Here is a 22,295-nt window from a genome sequence, read left to right as displayed (position 1 = left end):
GGGAAGAAAAGTCAACAAAAACTTTAATGACAATGAAAACAAACAACCAATGCAGAAATTTGAGTTCAAACTGGACACAATATTGACCTGATGCAGCATTATTATGTCAACTAAATCCATTAACACAATGTTTGCAACTTCAAAGGTTCACTGCAATCATTCGGTTCTTATTTGAATCTTGTACTCATGCATTTAACAGAGCAGTGGCACTGCGTGTCTTGCGTTCCGTCTCGGAGTGCAGGTCATTTGGCTGGGAGCCCTCCTGGTTTGGCGCTGTCTGCTGCCTCTGCTGCCAGTTTGAATCTCCCTCTCTGCGCATGCAACATCCGCTTTCAGCACCATGAACAGCGCCGTCACTCTCCCCCTTTTTTCACCGAGAGCTTACACGGCAGCTTGAGGCGGGGAGGTAAACTTTTGGCAATATCAGTGAACGTTTATCTCCGTGTATGCGAGCGTGTTTGCGCGTCTTTTCCAGCCCGATGTTCACCAAGTGCGCTCCGTCGCAGCGATAAATAAGTATCGGCCACGACCGGAGGGGAGGAGAGGCACCGAAGATAGGCTCCCGATATGAACTGAATATGCACAGAGACGATTCCGCCGAACAGATTTTACCGCTTTCTGCTGCCGGGCTGCTGAGGGATTAAAAAAAATAATAATTAGAATAAGAAAAGAATTCGCGGCGCGCTAGAATAAAGCAGAAAAGAGAGCCGAGAGGAGAGAGGACTGCTGTGCGGGGGGACGCAAAGGGACTGGATCTGCATGTGAGACCGCTGGTCCACACACCGGAGGCAAGAGATGCAGCCAGCGAGCAAGCTCCTGACTCTGATTCTCCTCATCTTCATGGGCACAGAACTCACCCAAGTAGGTCTTTTTTTTTTAAAACGCCATTTTCCCACCTCTTGTATTTAAAATGTTTTAAAAAAGCAGAGAAAACGCGGTTAATTGGCTCATTGGAGATCCGCGCAGAGATGGAGAGATTACCCGGGTTACCTCGCATAAAGAGCCTCTCTGAATTAGTCCTTAAACAGATTAACGGGCAGGATTACAAGATGTGGAAATTGGTGGGTTTTTTTTTTCTCTTTTTTTGACAAATAGAGCCCTCTTGTTCGGTATCTCCGCCAAAGCAAACCGGGCCAGATATATAGCGAGAGGGGGGGAAAAGATTGCATGATCGGTCAATTTCCTCATTAGCAAATGGTCATCAACTGCAGCGATATTCTAGAGCAATGTGTTCTCCTTTAAAAGAAAAAAAAAAGAGATTGAATGGTGGGCTGTTGCTCTTTAGTGAGCTCCACAATCAAATGCAGTGTCTCACAGAAGGCGCTCTGAGCATGCTCAATGACCACACTGTGACTGGCTGTGTGAAGGGGAAAGGACATTTAGTCCAGCAATGTAAACAAAATTACCACCAATAAAATATGTGTCATCCTCCAGTAGTTACTTTATGCAACACATACAGCAGCCAATGTTGCATTAAAGTGCTGCCTTTGTGAATGAATATCAACATTAGGCAGTTGAAGACACAGTGAGGGAGGTGGTGTTTATTTACTGCCAGGCCCCTGCCACCACCAGACTGAGGAATTTGATGATTTAATTGCCCTTGCTTGAGTCACAAAGTCATATTTCATGAGCTATACTGTTACGTGAATCCAATTGTGGTTGGTAATTGGAGGCGGAAGGAGAAAAAAATAATCAAATGTGGCTCTGAGGTACTATCAATAAATTAATATCTGCTCCCAGGGATCTGTGATATACTCCAAGTGACAAACTCAATACAAATGTGTTGGAAGTAGGTTGCTGCAAACCCTGCTGGCCCTGATAAATAATGTGTTAGAACAATATTGGCGTAATATTGCCTTGACAGAAATATGTCAGCGATTGATTTCCACAAATTTACGAGAAATGCCGGCGTGCTGCGAGAGCAACAGCTTGGTTCTGACATTCACATGGAGTTTGATTTAACAAAGTTGTACCCTCACACACAGTTTATTTAAGAGGAAAAAAAATCTTTTTACACTGAGGCAGCAAGTTGTAATGTGCAGCCTATAATCAGAAGCGGACACAGTGCAGCTGCAGAGTGCACAAAAATGCTGACACGATTGAACAATGGGGCTATTTGCACAGATTGATAGAAGCCATCAGTCAGACGGGGGAAGTGGGAGAAGAAAGCTGGTTTCACTTAGTGTTTCATGACAGCCGCTGTGGAGTCGTGCACGGCGCGGGTCAGGGCCCACGTTACAGTGACAGTCTGATGACCTGAGAGTGCGTGTCGTCTGCTTGAAGGTAAGTCGATATTAGCCCACAAGCTTTGCCCGTCTGCTCCCTTCCAGGCGAGCAGAAGAGACAAGATACACTGACAGGCTCTATTTGTTCGGCCTCTGTTACACACAAACCCACAGCACACTGGAAAGAAAGGCCTCTCCACATCTCATCTCGGTTTGAAGACAGATATAAAAAAAAGTGAGAGGTGTATCTAGACACTAGAGAGCCTTTTTATTGCCAGATTACTCATCAGAAAAAAAAAAGCCACCCATGCAGTATGGCCTCGACTGCTGATGCTGAGCAGTAACGCCCTCTTAATGACCACATTAACCACCTTGCTCGAGAAGTCTCGCACAGTTTCAGACGGAGGTGCTGCAGCTGCGGCTCTGTTCTTAACATCTGGCCTAAGGAGCAGGGAGACGCCTGATTAGTGGCACCCTCTCCTCTTTAATTCTGTCCACATTCATTCACCTCTTCCCCCTCCGCTGAAGGATTTGCCTGGCATTGACACGGAGAAGAATAGTAAGCAGCCAGAATGGCATCTGTTCCTCACCTAGCGGCTCCCCCATGGCTGCAGGCCCACATCCTAAAGCCTCTCTGACACCTGACTAAACAGATGGTGCTGCCACAGCCACCCCTTTGCCACCACGCAACCTACATCCCATAACTCGCCCTATAAACGATCAACCTGGAGAAATTACTGTCAAACACCAGCACATGCTAAGCTTTTAGGTTGCATGCATGATTAGTAATTAATCATTAATGTGTGGGTGTTTTACATAAAGGATAGCATTAATTTTCGAATTCACATAAAGACAACCTAATCTATTTTGTCAACATGTCCACCTCTGTGCTGCTCAAGTTTTGAAACTTAAAAAGCTTCCAGCAAAGGGGAACATTTCAAAACGGTTGAGGGCTTTTTAACGTGTGAAACCAAAAAAACAAGCGGGTTTTTATGTGAGAAACTGAGACGGAGTGGAGCTGAATTGCAATATGCGTGGTGTGATTGGCAGCTGGGGTTGAAGCTATTTATTATTCAGTATGGCTGGCTGAGCGACGAAGCAAAGGAGGGGTGGAGAGAGAGGGAGAGCGAGAGAACGCGAGCAGAAGAAGAGTAGGTGGAGGTACGGTGCATTTTGTAGTGCACTTGCAGGCTGGAAATGTGATTTTTCGCTGCTTTATGAACACTTATTACACTGGATACTGAATGTGACAGGGAGGTTATCCTTCTGTACATATACAATACAAAAATGTGTTCACTATAGCACAATACTCCAGTCAAAAAAAATGGCTTTTATGAAGTGGTCACACTCTATTTTTTGGTGTTTGTTGGTCATTTCAGAAGCTCCTGTTTGTTGATTCTGTTATGATATGGACTTGTGTTGAATGATACATCCACACTCTTCACCTATACCTTAAATCGTGATTTTTATCAGACACTGTTAGCTAAAAATAACACTAAAGACAAACCCACACTCTTTAAAACTTACTGTAAAAATTAAGCAACACATCTATGACACAGTCTTATTATATCAGAGTTGTGCAAGTGCTCCTATTCTGTCTCCACATTTGGTCTCTTGCAGACAATTATAAAGCTCCACTTGATCCTTGTGCAAAAAGAGCTGTATGCATTTCTAATGAAAGTGTTTAATTTATAAATCTCTTCATCAATCACTCTTGATATAAAAAGTCTGACTGTCTGACACATGATTGACTGAATCAGACATCTTTTATCTTTGCACCCGTGGTTTCCATTATGATTTAATAATGAGCATTGAATTTTAAAAGCATTATTTTTTTAAAACAGTTTGGCTCACCTGTTTTGCTACTAAATAGAATCCACACATATGAATATTAGAAACTGACTATATCCATTTGAAAGCTATGCCATTAGAGACCCCTGCTGTGCTTTGCTGAAGTACACCATGTTACACAGACTAGGCTGGAGAGGACATCAGTGCGCAGCAGTGAGCTGACCCCTGTCAATACTTCACTGTAATCTGTGAAGCCATCTTCACTGAGCTCTCACCTCAGAGGCCATGAGGAAGAGATAAGAGAGGTCGGAGAGAGACAGAGAGAGAGCAGAGAGGGCAGGACAAATACAAATCAGCGGGGAGCACAAACTTTCCCTCCATCTTTCAGTTTACTAGAAAAGTGCATTATGGAGCAGACAGAAATAGCTGTGAACTCGGAGCCCCTCCTGCTATTCTGGGGACCTCATGTATCATGCAGTGCTACAGTTTAGCCCACAGGCTGGAGCATATCCCAACAGGCCTGTTGATGGAGACTTTTAAGTAGCAGATAAAGTAATTGTTTGCCATTTCTTTGTACTTTGTACCGTCAAAATAAGCAAGCTTGCAGTGCAACATGTAATTCTAAATTAAAAGATGCACTCAACTCCATATGCAAATGCACCAACATTGTTTTCAGTCCAAATAATTTCATGCGTAAAAGCGAAAAATAGACTCTAACTCTCTTATGATTAAAAAAAAAAAAAAAAAAAATCTATTTTTCATGTTGTGGGCTTGTGCTTGCATTTTTAAACCCCTCCTCTTTCGATTTCAGCAACGCCAAAATCAGCTGCACGATGGCGCCAGAGTCTCACGAATTAAAAGCTCGGTGCTTTGATCGAGCCGCAGGCATCCAGCATCCCATCAATAAAACATACTCCGAGCCCTACCAACTCACTGCCATTGCAATGCGACATCCTGCACGAGTGTCCTGTGAGTATTTCTGACGTGCAGGACCGTGCAGCCACACCGTGCACTGATTGTTTGAGTGAAAACGACAAGCTTTACCATGCGTGATCCGAGCAGGTTTCGCTCCTATGCCAGAGAACCTTCTCTCCTTTTGGGGCAGTGGAGAAAGAAACGTCATTGTCTCATAAATAATCCCTCAGCATCTTTGTTAGCCGACTTCAGTTGCACTGCTCATTGCCATCCCCTCAGGGGGACAGTCTGTGTCGGGCAACTACGGGCGACTCAGGCGCAATCCAAGATAGTACCATGAGCGGACCCCAACCTGGCTGACATCATTGCGTCTGGGGATATAGATAGATCCGTAGTACCTCCTCCTTCCTCCTCGCATCCATTTGGAGCCGCCTGTGTGTGTAGTCAGTGGCACTTAATCACAGAGCGCACCAAGGCAGGAGGCGGACCGTCGGGCGTGAACGAAATAGTAACGGTGAACTGGAGAGGCAGCAGTGTGCGGGACAACGCAGAAAGAGGAGCTATCCGGAGGACGTTTCCAACAGCCGCTCTCGGTTTTTAACCCCGTGTTTTGAAGACCTTCCACTGGATCAAGTGTTGCAGTTTTCATCTCCGACCTTCCCGTTTCGGTCTCCACCACCGCGTCCGTCCGCCGCCACTGCTTCCTTGGAGATGTCCAAAAAAAGACCAGCCAAGCCGGAGTCCCGGGTGAAACATCAGGCTTCTCTGGGCAACATGACTCGCCTTCCTTGTTTCTCTCCGGAGTCTGTAGAATGAAGACGGCTTAAATAAAAGTCCAAGCAGAGCGCAAAGATGTCGGTGCCTTTGCTGAAGATCGGCGTCGTGCTCAGCACCATGGCGATGATTACCAACTGGATGTCGCAGACCCTCCCCTCTCTGGTGGGGCTCAATACTACCAAGCTCACGGCGGCACAGGGAGGGTATCCAGACCGGAGCACAGGAGTAAGTTTCACGTATCCCCTGCGCCTGACTGTTTTTTTTTTCTGAATGAAAGTGTTGCTGGTAAATTGCAATCCAAATATAGGCAGCATATGTGCGCGCTCGGGTGCGTTTGGTTCATAATTTAGAGTCAGAATCTGTCATGCGCTTGCCAGGCGCATGCAAAAGTAAAAGACTTGGAGAGGCATCATAGATTTCTCTTCTTGCGTTTGATGTTGCTCCAGATGCCACTGGGCTGCTGCACTGAGTGGAAAGTTGTCAGCTGGTTATTTTATTTCCCTCTCTGATACCGATATAAATAAGAGATCCGTGTGGAAAATTAGGAAATTGACAGGAGGAAAAAATGTGATAGCTGTGTTCTGTCTTTCCTCTGAAACAGCAGGGAGTCCTCATTCTTCATTTCACGGTGAGTGTGTGTGTGTTTGTGTGTGTGTGTGTGTGTGTGTGTGTGAATGGAGAGGCGCTCAAAGCCAAGGCAGAGAGTCAAAATGAAGGTTTTCTCCGTCAGAATCCTGGCAGATTGGGGGCTCTTTCTGTGCCAGAGATAATACTGTGAGCGCTCGGTCAAATGGAAGGTAGCATTGAAATAGAAACAATGAAGCTTGGATGCAATTGCATTAATGAAAGCAGTGGATGTAGTGGAGTAACATCTTTCTCAATTTTTATTTCATGCTTTTGAGGGGATTCATGCATTTTTCCAAATGCAAGACTCCTGGAATTTTATTTGGCCATTTCTGACCAGTGTAGTCATGCAAACTGAGTAGGAGGCTACAGAGGTTTTCTGTGTCTTGTCAGCACATCTTTTGCTAGAAACTGCAGCCGGCTGACAGTCAGTGTAATTTGCTGCTCCTTTTGGATTTTGTGAAGTCACTCCCTGCCACTAATTGAAACAATCAGTAGCTCTGTCCAGTGATTTTATCGCTGATGCACTGATAAAAAAAATAAATAAATAAAATAAAAAAATAAAAAATCTTCTTCAGAGTCACCCCCATCAGTCTTGTCCATCAGCAGGTTGGTACCCGGTGTTGCCTTCCCTGATGTCACGCATTATACTCCTGAGATTCCACACACACCCAACCCACTGAATAATGGAAGTAGCTTCTGCTGCTGCGATTGGCTGCGTTTTCCCCCTTTGTGTGGCTTCGAAACATACAGTGCGATAGTGCAGGATGGGTGGAGCCTGATGGTTTGTGGTGTCCAGATGGAACTCCAGCATCAAGCACAAGCACACAACACTCGAAGGGCAAATCGCAGCTAAGTGTCCTCCTTTGTCATTTCACAGGCAAACACGAGGATGTGTCACCCTTCACCCTCCCGTCGTTGCTGCCCTCCTCTTCCACTTTTATCACTATTTATCCACTCCTTTGCTACTCAGGTGTTGCCAGCAAACCCAGAGGAGTCGTGGCAGGTGTACAGTTCGGCCCAGGATAGCGAGGGACGGTGTGTCTGCACTGTGGTGGCACCCCAGCAGTCCATGTGCTCACGGGATGCCCGCACCAAACAACTGAGGCAGCTGCTGGAGAAGGTAATTATCGTTTAACTCCTCTGCAACACACTGGCAATCAAAGTGGCACAGAGTAACCACCGGTAGTCTTTTTTTTTTTAGTTTTTTTTTTACCTCTTTCACACACAAAGAGCATACGAATAAAGGCTTAACCGTGTTTGTGGTCTTCCAATCACCTCTCTGCCCGTTGGACAAGAATAGAAGTCAAGCTCTAATGAGCTCCCTGGAAACCCAAGGCATCATGGGAGGCAGCTATACACTGACTCTCTGAGAGTTTCTGTTGTACTGCATACATCCAAAGCAACATATCTAATGATGCAATCTAGCTCAATACCCATAGACTGGGAGCTAAGACTGCCACTCTTACACAGATTGAACAATTAAGCACATTTATGAATAAATGGAGATAATCCAAAGTAATGCTAATTAGGCTATTCACATAACCAGCCAGATCATAGAGACATCAACAGATCTCGCCTGAATAAATAGAAGATGAGTCACGTTTCTGGAGTTTCTGGATGGAAACGGTTTAGGAGAAAACAAATGCGTTAACAGTAGGCATTCTACACTTGCACCATGTGTCTGAGGCCCCTGACTAGTTGGCCTGACGTAAGAGCTTGTGAATCACTGCAAGAAGAACGCCAAGCCAAAAAAAAAAAAAAAAAAGACATATTGAAAGTCTGCTGCATTTTCACTACATCTCATGCTCAGATTACAGCACGACAAATACAGACAGGCTGATGTGTCCTTATGGCATCCCAGGTCCAGAACATGACGCAGTCCATCCAGGTGCTGGACCAGCGCACCCAGAGGGACCTGCAATACGTAGAGAAGATGGAGGTTCAGCTCCGCGGTCTGGAGACCAAGTTCAGGCAGGTGGAGGAGAACCACAAGCAGAACATCGCCAAGCAATACAAGGTACGCAGCCAGTTCTTGAGCCATTGACCCAACCTGCCATCCCTTCATAGCTGCTCTGTAGCTCATTATAAACAGCCATCTTGTTTGTGTGTTTCCATTGTGGAGAGGGTTCAGAGTTGCACAACCCACCATACTGCATACCAAGGAATCCATAAAGCATGCATAATTAAAGAGGTAAAATAAATGGATACATAAATTCAGCAATAATTCATGTCACTATTTCACACCAACTCCATAATAAAAACCATGTCGAATATTGATAGAATCCTAAATCAAATGGAAGACAATTTAATGAGACATCTTATGTTTATTACAAATTAAACATCACGGTGAAATGTTGTATAAGCTCAGAGTGTTACCTTTTAAAGTGAGTAGAAGATCTCTACACATTAGACACACTTTCTTCAGAGTCACTTGTAGATATTAAAGTCTTTTCCTCAGAGGTTTAATGTCCAGTTCAACATTTGAATGTGTGTTCTATCAAATAGGGCAGAGTATTGCACACTTTACTTTCCTATAAAATGCTTCAGTGTATTAATTAATTGTATATAACATGTTAGTTAATTGTGAAAAGTACCAAGATGATGTCATCAGATCACTTACCTCGTCCAACAAGTCGACCAAATCAACATTTATGAATTTTACTCTGATGTAATAAACAAAAAATCCCCACATTTGAAAACCTGAAAACAAAAGAAAATTTGGCATTTTTTTAATTTGAAAAATGACTCTAAATTAGTGCGTGACTGATTACTGGCCTGGCTGATTATCAGATCTGATATTTATCATTTTGCTGATTACTGTTGATTTTGTTGTTGATAGTTCTATAAAATTGTATGTTTTGAAATTAAAATGTTTTAAAATTAATCAGAAACTTTGCTGCTCTGGTTCTGATGCATCTGCGTCTTTTCATTAATATCCCAAGATCTGATTGGTTACAAGTCACATGCGGCAGCCAATCAACACCATTAATATAATAATGAATGCTGCAAAGTTCTCTTTAATAAACATATATAAAACATAAATGAACAAAGCCATTGCAACAAAATTTTGTTGTGAAATTTGTATTATTCTCACTTCTGACACCAAGATTTTCATTTTTCCTGCCAATGTATACTGATTGCAATTATCAGTTACTGGTCTCCTTGGTTACTAAAACTTGGTATTGGTCCTATAACATACCCACATTGTTTGACCCCTACTTTAAATAAAATGATTAACCAGGTTCACATTAAATCAGTTCACATTTATTTTTCTGTTAAGGAAAGAATTAATTATTTCATCTCTCATTTACCAAATGCTCGCCAATACAAATGAGCATAGCTCTCATTGAATAATTTAAATCAGGAACTATTACACTCAAGAAAAGTGAAAAAAAAAAACTACAAATCTGACAACAAATTTAATACCACTCAGTTCAGACAGTACCAAAAATGTATTACAGTTCAATACCCAGCCCTGTTTGCAGTTACTCACACAAATACAAGTGTACCTGTACTTTTAAATCAAAAGCAGCTTCCGTGTTCATACCATCTAACCTACACTAATGCATCTGTGTGATCCGGTCATTTATGCATGGACCAGAATCCTCATGCTGCCACATTCAGTGCATGCCTGCAATCTTCTGTAACTCTAAGTGTATATACTAAGTGTGTGTGCGTTTGTTTGTTTGTGTGTCTGTTAGATAGGTTAGCAAGCTCTAGCCCCTGTCAACAGTTTGTCATTTTCTTGCTTGCAGGGCTAACTTTAAGACATGTAAAGAGAGCCACAGGGAAGAAGAGGCAGGTCAATTCCAGATTCCCCTGAACTGGGCCACAGTACTGAGAGCATTTGGGCGTCAAACAGTTAATTTACCTTTAGCACCATTAAGACTAAGAAACCCCACCCTTCTCCCAAACCAACCTACCACTGATCTCTTCCTGCATGTTACTGCTGTCAAAGTTTTCCATCTAAAAGCTTTTTTCAAACGTAAATACATTATTATTATTATTATTATTATTATTATTATTATTATTATTATTATTATTATTATTATTATTATTATTATTATTATTATTATTATTAATTGCTGTTATTCATTTTATTTTCCTTTGGCTTTTGTCTATGCATATTTGGTTACTCGACAAATCTAAACTATAGACGTAAAATTCGAGACACTTTGTTGTGTGTGACATGTAAAAGCATGTAACCCTTAATACGATGTTGCATTTTAAACGATGATGACCAATAAAGAGCTTTCCCAATTGTTGTCGGTGTACCGAGGGCTTGCTTTTTAACGGCTGGTCACTGCCGGGACGGAGCCACCTGCTCTGATCGTCCAGCGGGTGGAGAATATTTCTCCGGGTTTGTCTGCTCAGACACAACACCTGCACCCACAAAACACAGCAGCTCACACACACAAAAAAAAAATACACTGAACACGGACACGAACAGGGGGTCGCCATGTCAGTGAAGAGGCAGGGTAGAGTTAGAGTAGCCAGGTTCAGACAGGTGTTTTTTTTTCTTTTCTTTTATGGACAGCGGCTCTTCTTTTGTCGCGCATGACACTCAACCGAGCTTATTCTAATCCTTTCAGGCCATAAAAGCGAAAATGGAGGAGCTTAGACCGTTGATACCAGTGTTGGAGGAGTACAAAGCCGATGCCAAATTGGTATTGCAATTTAAGGAGGAGGTCCAGAATCTGACGTCAGTTCTAAGCGAACTTCAGGAGGAGATGGGGGCCTATGACTACGAGGAGCTCCACAACAGAGTGTCAAATCTTGAGGAGAGACTCCGAGCATGCATGCAAAAATTAGGTAGGCACAGAAAGTTGTTGGCACACACTTTTGCTTCAAACATGTGCATGCACGACGTAGACCCACTGACTCAAGCTGTGTTGTGAATGGCCAGAAAGAGACGCTCAGGCATATTCACATGACAGGAACATCATAGGAGGCTGTGATGCTTTACCACTCATATGCATATTTCACAGTATTAAAACACCCCATCTTTTTACATTCTGTGCTTCTGTTTAGTGTCTGCTGGTCTTCTAATGGACTGTATTGTTGGTTTTCTCATATTTTATCAAAGTAAGCCAATGATGAAGTCCATTAGAGGACTATGCATGCAGTCTGGAGTAACTTAATGTACTAGTGGTGTTGTCATATGCTGGTATTGCTAATAAGTGAGATATTTGAAACATAAAATACTGATAATATATTAAAAATACTCATGAAAATATTGCACATATCTGGTTGGCACATTACATTACATTGGGACAATGTACCATCCAGTTATGGATACAGACTTCTGTCAACTTTCCAGACTCATATTTTGAGCATAATATAGTTATATATATACACTATCAGTCAACAGTTTGGACACACCTTCTCATTCAATGCTTTTTATTTATTTGTGTTATTTTCTGCATTGTAGATTAATACTGAAGATTCACATTTTTTTGTTTCCAACATAATTCCGTATGTATTCTTTTATAGTTTTTGTCTTCAGTATTAATCTACAATATTTAACATGATAAAATAAAAACCATTGAATGAGAAGGTGTGTCCAAACTTTTGTCTGGTAGAGTATGTGTATATGAAATATCTTAGCTTTTTTTTGCCAAAAGACAAAACACTCAATTGACAAAGAGGAATTTGACAGATAGCATTACATTTTTGATTTATTTAGTGTAGATTTTGCAAAAATATCATTATCGTATATTCTCTTAGGCACATTAGGTGAAAATGTGATATCTTTGAAGCCTTATTTTGTACATTCTATCACTCAGACACAAGACACTAGTCCTGAAAGCATTGCTCAAATGACAGAAGAGCAATCAAAATAATAGTTATTATTGATTAAACTGATCAATTCGTGTATCATCCAACATCCAAAAAACAGACATTTTCTGGGTTTTAGTTCCTCAGCTTGTGCTGCTTTTGACTTGAATCTGACACACCTAGGCAAATGTTGCTTGAATTTAGAATTCTGAATGAATCTGCGGACTTAATGTGATGAAATAGAATACTAAAATACACAATTCGACATGAGGCACACATGCAAACATGCACATGGACAGAATACAGAAGGAATGAGCCGTAGAGCTGATGAGTCCTCAGCTTGCAACTTCTCTCATCGCAGTCTTATCTTAGCTTTTAGCCCCTGCCTCAGTCTCTTCACACCTCTGTCGCAGCCCACAGTGCTAATAGATGCACACCCACACTACAGTGACTAAGATATTTTACAAGAGCAGAGACACTTACACGCGGCACATCACGGGTATATTGTGTTCCTGTTTCAAATTATTCACTGTGTACGATGACAGGAAGAGATTGGGAAAAGCTTTTGGTTACAATTTATTCTTTTTTGGAAAGAAAGTCGACATGCTGTGATTGTAGTTGCATTAAATATATAGACTACAAACACAGAAGCTTAATCACAGCTCACCAGTTGCTCCTAAAGTGCTTTTTTTTCTTTATCTTTGCAAGCACGGCTATTTTGTTTTCTACTGGCCAGCTGCTGCCACTACCTGCTGGCCAGGTGCAGGAGTCCATTCTGTGTTTTTACTCCCAGTTCAGTGAGCACGCCACTCCTCACATCTGTGGTCATCCTGCCAAAGATAGGGAGCAGAGGCCTGCGGGAGTTACTTATTGTGTGTGTGTGCAAGATCAGATGAGATAAAGGCGAGGTCACCCCGAGAGAGACTGGCTCCGGCAGAACAGAGGGTGGCTACTCCTTTCATCTTCACACGATTGCAGAGGCACTCATGCGTAGCGCACACAAACACACTCCAGTACACTCCCGTTAGTGAGATTACACTAGCGAAGGTCACCGTGCACATTTGCATCCGAGGAACAACAGGAGGAAAAACGGGAGAGGGCAGGAGAAATTTGGGCGCTTGTGTAATAGAGAGAGAGACACTGGAGAAAGTGACAGAACGTGGTATTGGGAAGGAGAAAGAGTGATAAAGTGAAGGCGAGCAGGAAAAGTGAAAGAGAGTAACTAGAGTCCCCACAGAGCTGTCCTTCAAGCTGTTTTGTGCCGGAGAGACTAACAGCCCAATGGCTGCTGGGACACAATGGCCATCGATCAAGAGGACATGCCAGCTTGCTGGGCAATAATCAAATAAATAAATCACCCTGTGTTGTGCCCCGGCAATGTGGAGCCACGGAGAGCTTCAGGCAAATGCAGCCCCTTCACACTGAAATACTGATGAATGGAGGAGGAAGGTCACTCCGGCACATAAGCCACTCTGCTACCACTGTTTTTTCTCCTCTGTTTTATCTGCTGAGAGCAGAATTAATCTCTCTCTCTCTCATTACAAACCAGACATGTTCCTGACAACTAATTTCCCTGTCAATTAAAAGGAGATTAAGATTTAGAATAGTCAAAGTAGTCTGAAAACAGTCAAAATTTAGCACACTATAATCGATAAAGTTAAACACTGTCTGCATTTAGGAGCCATTTGAAACAGTTAGTAGCATCACTCAGTACCCAAATCATATTTCTAATCGTGCTGAATGAGATTATGCCAGTTGAGTGGTTAAATGACTGTTTGTTCTCACGCAGCCTACACAGAAGCTTAGTATATTGTCTAGATCAAAGTACTGCCAAACTGAGCTGGTTTTACAAGTAGCAACAGCTGACTGTTGTTGTACATTAACAGTTAGTTTAACTGACTATTAATTTCTATGCTGATTAACTCACCCGTTCTTGTTGCCTTCACTTTCACCAATGTCCTTAGTAAAGAATAATCGGATTATTACAGCTTGGAATCTTTGAAAGTTTAATTCCTAAATGTAATAATTACATAGTACTCGTTAGGTTTAATGCTAATATCTGGAAACATTGAGACATCTCAGTCACAACAAGAAACACAACGCAATGATGCCGTCTTTAAAAATCTGATTTCAAGTCTGAAGTATTTCTCTACAGTATAAAACATTTATGACTAATTAAGGCAATGATGTGTGAACCCCAAGTAGTTTCTGGGTGTTTTTTGCTCCTGTCACATTTTTATTCACAGCAGGCTCATTTTTCAATACAGCATGAAGTCCTGCACCTCTATAGAAAGACCACATCCATGGTTAGAAGTAGAAAGAACTCAGACACGGCTTTTATCCAGTTAAACAGTTGGTTCTTTAGTTTTTTACTTCCTAAAAGAGAAAACACAAGTTGAATATCTTTGATAACGTATTGTACAAAAATATTAAAACCTTAATCATCATGTATAACATTTTTCAGTGTCCACAGGTGCTACCAATACTGGAAAATGATGGTGACTTTACATGCTGTAGATCAGTTATCACACATTTTAATTTGTTCCATCCTCGTCTCCTACCTGCCCTGCTCTGTGTCAACACAGCCTGCGGTTCAACCCAGTATAGGCAAAAACTCAGTGAATTTTTGTGTTGTGACTGTCACATGATTTTTTTTTTTTTGTTATACTCAGATTGTAGTTTGAGCAGATATGATTTTGTTTTGGCATTTTTAAAAATATGAATAAATAGAATAAAAAATATTTTTGATGAAATGACGCCATTTAAAGCTTAAAATTTGATTCATTTTACTGCAAAGACAGGAAATTTGAAAATTCAAATATTTCTGTTTTTACAGTTTCTAGCTCAGATAAATGGTATAATTCCCGATTTATTTATTTATTTCAAATCCTTTCAAAACTGTCAGCAGGTTTTGACATCTAGAGGGGTAACTTAATCATGACTAGATTAATGCTCGACAACTTTTACATAAATCTTACTAACTCCTAAAAATTGAAATCAAAATCACAATTTTCTGACTGAGCCAAGCCAACTTCAAACCAATGAGAGGAACTCGGAGAAAAACAAAGATACATACAAATTTCAAATGTAAAATAGCCAAAACTGTTCTAAATTTAAAAGTAGTGCTTTATTCAGAAGCCTCTGGACACAATTGCTCATTCTATATCCAAATCCTTACAATTCAGGCTAAGGGCTGGTGGTGTTTTTGTTATATTCGCTCCAGTTCCCATTAGGTTTTCCGTGTGCTTTGCCCTGTGCTTCATTGCAGACAAATTCAGGCCAAAAGGGGATTAGACCATGTGTGCATCTCCAGAATGCAGCTCCATCAGTGGGCTCCCCAGCAGCCTGCAATAGTAGTGTCATCTAAAGATAGAGGCATGATTAGAGAAAAGAATTAAATAAATCAATGGCCAATGTATTAATGTGGTCTCTAATCCCACTGAGGGTTATGTAAGGGACTCAGCCCCCACTAGAAATAGTAGATGCTGCTCATGTGACCATGTGTTTGTCTCTCAGCCACCATGGAGGTGCGAGGCCCACACGTTCTCACAGGCACCACATATGCTGCACATACAGATGCACGAATGCATATGCAAAACCACAAGTTTTATTATGTAAGAGAAAGGACTGTGGCAGAGAGAGAAAGAGAGAGAGAGAGAGGTAACAAAGGGTAAGCAGAGGAGACTAAAATTCAATCTAGAGCATGTAACTACAGATTAAAATGACATTTCACAACAATGAAAAGCACGAGAGGTAATGGGGTTCTAACGAAAGGGGTTAATGGATGCGACGCTTCACAGAGAAAGATGCTAATGGAAACCTAAAATGAGCCATCGTCACAGTCCCGCTCTTTAAATTAGCTTATCAGGACGACTCATTACATTTATGTGGTAAAATTAACTCGTCAAGATCATCTAATTGACCTTTGTCTTGGTGAAGCGTTGTTTGAAGAACCAATGGATGAGCCGCCAGTATTGCTATTCTGTAAAATCATGTCCCTCGTATCTGTGTGCGCTCATTAGAAAGGGTGCATTTATCTGACCGGCTCCCAGTCACGAGGGACACACAGCCCAGTGTTAGTTTTGTCAAATTCACATTAACACCTCAATCAACACTAATTAACACTACAGCAGCTTACAAGTAGCACACGGGAGCGGAATACTCAGAGGCTCTCCCTGTCCTATTCTCTCATCCTCTCACTCTTCTCACACGTCCACACAGAGAGAGTAAAACAGGCATTAGCATGTGTGAACCGAATAATAAGCACCTCCTGTATCACACCAAGAGAAAGGCAGGAGACGTAGCAACAAGCTGGACATCAACTTCCTCACCCTTCAGGCATTTGGATTTAAAGTAATGAAAACGAAGCTTTTGAAATGGATTCGGAATCAGTCTAAATACCCAGAGGGGTGCAGCTGTACATGTTCCATTCTCGATTTTTTTCCTTGCAGCATGCGGCAAACTGACGGGCATCAGCGACCCCATCACCATCAAGACGTCTGGGTCCAGGTTCGGCTCCTGGATGACCGACCCTCTGGCACCTGAAGGAGATACTCGGGTATGCACCACTGCACACAGTTGTCTGGATGGGATATGATATTGTATTCATTACTGAGTCTGGCTTTCTGGTGCCAACTAAACTGTGTTCATTGCACAAAGAATTAATTATTGTATTTCTGTTCTTTGCTTATTTGATCAGCCCATCTTCAATTTGTTCTGTCTTGGCAAAGTAACAGCTTGTGAACAATTCAGAAGAAGTAGATATAAAAAGGGTTGTGCAGCTCAACTCTTAAAGCTCCTCTAATTAGGATTTTTGTATTAACAGTAAATCTACTCGGGTTTGTGTACTATGAAAGTGGTCGCTGGTGGTAACAGTCTAAAGAGAATGAATCTGCAGTTCCCCTCAGCTGAATGGAGCACTTGGGTGTCTTTTAACACATTATTTTACAGCCCACAGCTTTACTGTTTTGGTTCAGTCACACTGCTCTCATACGCATCATTTTCAGAAGCAGCAGGCAACTTTTTCAGCTAAAAGATCTAAATTTCAGTCACATTTAGCAACTAGCTGGTGAACATAGTGGGGATTTTACCAACTAAAGACCCAGAGCCATGTTTGTCGTATCAGTGTCATAAAGTTTTATAATGTGTACCCCAAATCAGCCACTATCTATATTTGTCTAAACACAGGGCCTCTGTGGTGTCTGGCACTGGGACGTTGGCACTGGATCCTTTGGGTCCTGTGGACTGCAGGGTGGGGCCTCAATGGATCGGGCTTGTTTTGGTGTATCCTGTGGATGCTTGATCTGACTGGGATTTGGGGAGTTTGGAGGGCAGCCCTTTGTCATACTCCTCGAGCTGTTCCTGGGTGGTTTTTGGTGTGTAGCGTGGTGCTTTATCCTACTTAGGGATTCATCAGGGAGTGCTGATGCCATTCGGGGTGTGTGCTTGGTCTGCAACAATGTGTAAATAGATGTCAAAGTAACATCCACATAGATGCCAGGAACCAAGGTTTCCCTGCAGAACAACACATAGTAATCAGATGATCAATATTATTTACTTCACCTGTCAGTGGTATTAGGACTGTGGCAGATCGGTGCATGTCGGTGTTATATAAGCAGCTTGTTGCATTGGGAATTTTACAAAACCCAAACACCATCAGAAAACAACAGCAGTGAATCGTCGTCAATCGTCCTCCATGTTGTAATCTGCAGTAAATAGTTGAGCAACAGAAAATTAATGTGCACCAATTTTGATTGATACTTTCAAAAGCAAAAACATCACCGTTTTCAGCTTATTTACTGATTTTCTTGTGTGATAATAATCTGAATAATATCATTAGATTGTTAACTGTTTGTCAAATTAAAGCACTAATTTGAATATGGCATCTTGGCTTTTAATGGAAATAATAATTACTTAAAGCCCAACACTATTTATCAAGCACGCATTAGACAACAGAAAGAACCCTGCTGCACCCCTCCACCCTCACCTCATTCAGATACCTGAAGATCTGCATTACAAATAGTTTGCTAGACTCCAAAGTCAGAGTTGACCTTGCTCATGGTGAAGGCCAACTCCTGCAGTGAAATGTAATGACAGGCCATGTTAATTGGTCACTGTTATTTCATCAGCTGATTGCATCTGATTTCCCTTTGCATAGCGGGGCTGCTGTTGGCTCGGGCCTGCCTTCATTACTACAACACATTAAAATGAAATGCCAGGGATAAATCTATACGGTTTTAACGAGAAGATGCCCTGTAGACAAGGAAGGGAGGGAGGTGGGTATAAAGAAAGTTTATTTGTCTGCTAAGCGTGAACATGCTCTTCCTGCTCCGGCTTTATGAGGCACATTAATAAGAGACAGGACTCTCAATGTCACCGGGAGTAAAGGGGATAAAAACTTGTGAGGAATCAGCAGCATGCAGGACAGCAGCGGTGTAAATTTACAGTTACAGTTTGCCTTCTGAAGGCTAGCCGTTTTGACAACACAGGCCGTATAATTTTTATACATTCAAAAGTTCTCATCAGCAGGGGTGAAGCTCGCTGCTGACTAAGATTATATTTAGCATCCTGTAAGGCAACTTTTTTTTGTTGAAACTAATACATTTTGAACAGAACACATGAAAGATGTGCTGTGTTGTCAAAGGGCAGAAAAGGAAGACTGAGTTTAATTGAAGGGAGCAGACAGGCCTGCTCCGCTTCTTTTTATCTCGCCTTTTCCTTATCTTAGTGTTTTTTTGGCTCCATGGAGACCTGCTTCCTTGATGTGAATCATTTTTTAAGTCAATCACAGCAGCACATTAAACCAGGTAAGGGGAAGGGCTTCAGGTCTGTCAGTCCCACTGAGATTGAGGAAGTATTTGAGCCTCCAGTGGATCCGGAATCAGAGCTCACTGCCCACCACCACAGGGGCCAGCAGGAAGCTGGGTCGAAGCAGCTGAGACAGGCCTTTTATCTGGAATGATGGGCATTATCCCTGCAGGGCCTGGCGCATGCCACCCTGGGGCTGTTATCCTGACTGTTTGTATTCAGAAGCTGCCGGATCTCAGCTTCGCCTGCTCCTCGAGGAAGTCTCAGCGCTAACTTAATTGGGATGCTTGCTTACAGTGTGATTTGATTTATTCCGTGTGTGATCTGCATGCAAGATTCAGATATTCGCAAAGGCACACTGGCGAATGATGATGATAGGGATTTCTAGCTCTGAAGTAGTGTTTTATTCAGATTCTTCTCTCTCTATCTTTCCATGCTGCTAAGGTCTGGTACATGGATGGTTACCACAACAACCGCTTCGTGAGGGAGTACAAGTCAATGCAGGACTTCATGACGTCGGACAACTTCACGTCCCACCGGCTGCCCCACCCATGGTCGGGAACAGGTCAGGTGGTGTACAACGGCTCCATCTACTTCAACAAGTTCCAGAGCCACGTCATCATCAAGTTCGATTTCCGTACCTCCTCCATTAGCAAGTCCCGGCAGCTCGACTACGCCGGCTTCAATAATGCGTATCACTACGCCTGGGGAGGGCACTCGGACATTGACCTGATGGTGGATGAAGGAGGCCTGTGGGCCGTCTACGCCACCAACCAGAATGCCGGCAATATTGTCATCAGCAAGCTGAACCCCAACACTCTGCAGATCATCAAGAGCTGGACCACCAACCACCCCAAAAGGAGTGCTGGCGAATCTTTTATGATCTGTGGCACGCTCTATGTCACCAATGGATACTCAGGAGGCACCAAGGTCTACTATGCCTACTCTACCAACTCCTCTACTTACGAGTACATTGACATTGCCTTCCAGAACAAGTACTCACACATCTCCATGCTGGACTACAACCCGCGTGACCGCGCCCTCTATGCTTGGAACAATGGCCACCAGGTTCTCTACAACGTTACACTGTTCCACGTCATCCGCTCAGAGGAACTGTAACCGCGGAAAAGGATTAAACACATAAATACATGTTGTCTGTGTAGAAATCTCACTATATACAAAAATATATCTGCGAAAGAAAAGACTCTATGGAAAGATCATTCTATTTATGATATCAAATAACTTCTGAGAGACTGCATCAACAGTGAATGCAATGTGGATTGAATGTGCATATGAAAAAAAAAATCTAAAATTGAAGGGTTTCATTCCAAAAGATTATATATTTATTATAGCAAAGAGCTATATCCATTCATGCCACAAAATCAAAGATGATTGTTAGAAAAACAAAACTGTTTTGTAAATAAAGGTCGTAATTTAATAGCTCCTCTTAGTAGACTTTATTTTATAGCTGCCATCATTTTGTTAGAGGTATTTTACTTTGGAATGAAACTCTTTAATTGTTTGCCGTATAGAAAATGATTGTAAAAGTAGAATATATATCAGAATAAAAAGAGTCAGAACAGATGCCAAAAAAGAAACATCACGCCTTTTTTATATAAGGGAATATCAACCTAAGCTCATTCCTGCGGCTCCAGTTCTTCTGCTGAAATCCTCCCCGCTGAACTTTTCTGTTGGTCGATGGGGGTCCTGAAACGAAGACTGTTGTTAATAAACTGTTGGATCCCCAGGTTCCAAGGACTAAAAGTGGGAGGTCAGTCTAGTCAGAAGACTTGATAGCCTAATGGATGCAGTCTGTCATATCATTTTTATCAAGTACAGTAGCAAATCAAAAGTCTGTAGACAAACTGAAAACAACAATAACGACATCCACTAAAAGACCTGAAGGCACTGACTGTTGACAGCGCTGTTGTTTGAAATAATTTTCCTGTGTTGGTGACTATGTGTGAAAAAGGCTTTCTTTGCATGAGTGTTTTCTATCACTCTGGTCTGCTCTTCTGAATGTCTTTTACTGTATGATATATTAAAAAAAAAAGAAAAAAGGGAGGTAGGGTGGGAGGGGGGAACAAGGTAGAATACCTTTGGGATTTGAGGATTTGCAGAGATATTTACTTTTTTTCCTGCTTCTTTCCATTTAGTTCTTGTTTTGTTTATTTCTATTTCTTTGCAACCACTTTATTTTTCAAATGTTCTTGTATCACTGTAACTGTTGGCACCGGTTTTGCCTCTCTCTGTATTTGTTTATTTGGACTGTGTAGGAGGAATCTATCTAGCTCACATCTCTTTGAAAAAAAAATAACAGAATGTATCAAGTATTGTACCCTGGGAACCTGGTCCTCCTATCTTCAATTCACATCATGAGCCTATAGTAGGGAAAGGGGTTTTTCTTAGAGGATAATCCTGTCTCATGTCATGTATCCCCCCTCAACTCCTCCCCACTGCTAGTGAAGGATAATGCTGTTTAAATGTATACCCTTGCAGAGGACAAAAGCTTTTCACTCTTTTTGCGCTTTGCTGGACATGTGTTGTATCTGAGATGAGATAGTTAATGATTCGTGTCAATAAAACAGAGAAATCTGACGCTCGGGTTGTTGCCTTAAAAACTACAAGCTGCAATGTGACGGCACTCATAGTCCGATAATATGGAGATCACGTTTACATCAAAACCGAGCTCTTATATCCTGCTTTTTTGGTCATCCATCACTGCGATTACACAGAGAAACACCTCAGTCTAGAGGTGATGATACACTGCGCAGCCACAACATTAAAACCATCTGCTTAACACTTTGCCGCCAAAACAGCTCTGACCCATCGGGACGTGAACATAAGATCTCTAGAGGTGTCCTGTTGTGTTTGGCACCCGAACATTGGCAGCAGATCCTTTGGGTTCTGTGTTTTGTTGGGTGGGGCCTCCTTGGATTGGTTCGCTCCTACGTAGATACTCAATCAGATCAGCGTCGGGGAAGTTTGGAGGCTGGGTCGATGCCTTTGGCTCCTTGTTGTGTCCTTTAAGCTGTTCCTGAGCAGTTTTTCCAGTGTGGCAGGGGTCCCGCTGGGGGTGGACGCTGCTGTCGGGGAGTGCTGTTGCCACGCTGGGGTGTGCTTAGTCTGCAACAATGTTTAGGTGGGTGGTACGTGTCAAAGTAGCACCCACATGAATGCCAGAATTCATGATTTTCCAGCACAAATTTGCAGTGTAAGAAGATGATCAGCGTTGTCCACGTCACCCATCTGTGGTTTTAATATTGTGGCAGGTCAGTGTATGTACCGTCTGAATGAAGAAATAGCACATTTTACCTCTAACAAACAAAAAGTTTCTCAGTTCAGTGCACTCAAGGGTATTGCAGCTGCAGCTTG

General features: G+C 42.2%; 1 protein-coding gene across 2 annotated transcripts; it reads left to right on the top strand.

Moving 5' to 3' along the window:
- The first annotated feature begins 307 nt into the window (after positions 1-307).
- olfm1b (olfactomedin 1b) lies at positions 308-21,518 on the top strand. 2 transcript variants are annotated; one of them, XM_023286903.3, is made up of 6 exons: positions 308-861; positions 7,306-7,455; positions 8,197-8,352; positions 10,928-11,147; positions 16,565-16,671; positions 19,365-21,518. In XM_023286903.3, exons 1-6 carry the CDS (start codon positions 796-798, stop codon positions 20,037-20,039), a joined length of 1,374 nt encoding a protein of 457 aa, XP_023142671.1. In that variant the 5' UTR covers positions 308-795; the 3' UTR covers positions 20,040-21,518. The 2 variants fall into 2 exon arrangements, with proteins under 2 accessions (XP_023142671.1, XP_023142670.1); XM_023286902.3 differs by lacking the exon at positions 308-861 and adding an exon at positions 4,072-5,933.
- The last annotated feature ends 777 nt before the right edge of the window (positions 21,519-22,295 follow it).

Source organism: Amphiprion ocellaris, chromosome 17 (genome assembly GCF_022539595.1).
Source record: "Amphiprion ocellaris isolate individual 3 ecotype Okinawa chromosome 17, ASM2253959v1, whole genome shotgun sequence".
Lineage (NCBI taxonomy): Eukaryota > Metazoa > Chordata > Actinopteri > Pomacentridae > Amphiprion > Amphiprion ocellaris.
This window is presented reverse-complemented; position numbering and strand designations above follow the sequence as displayed.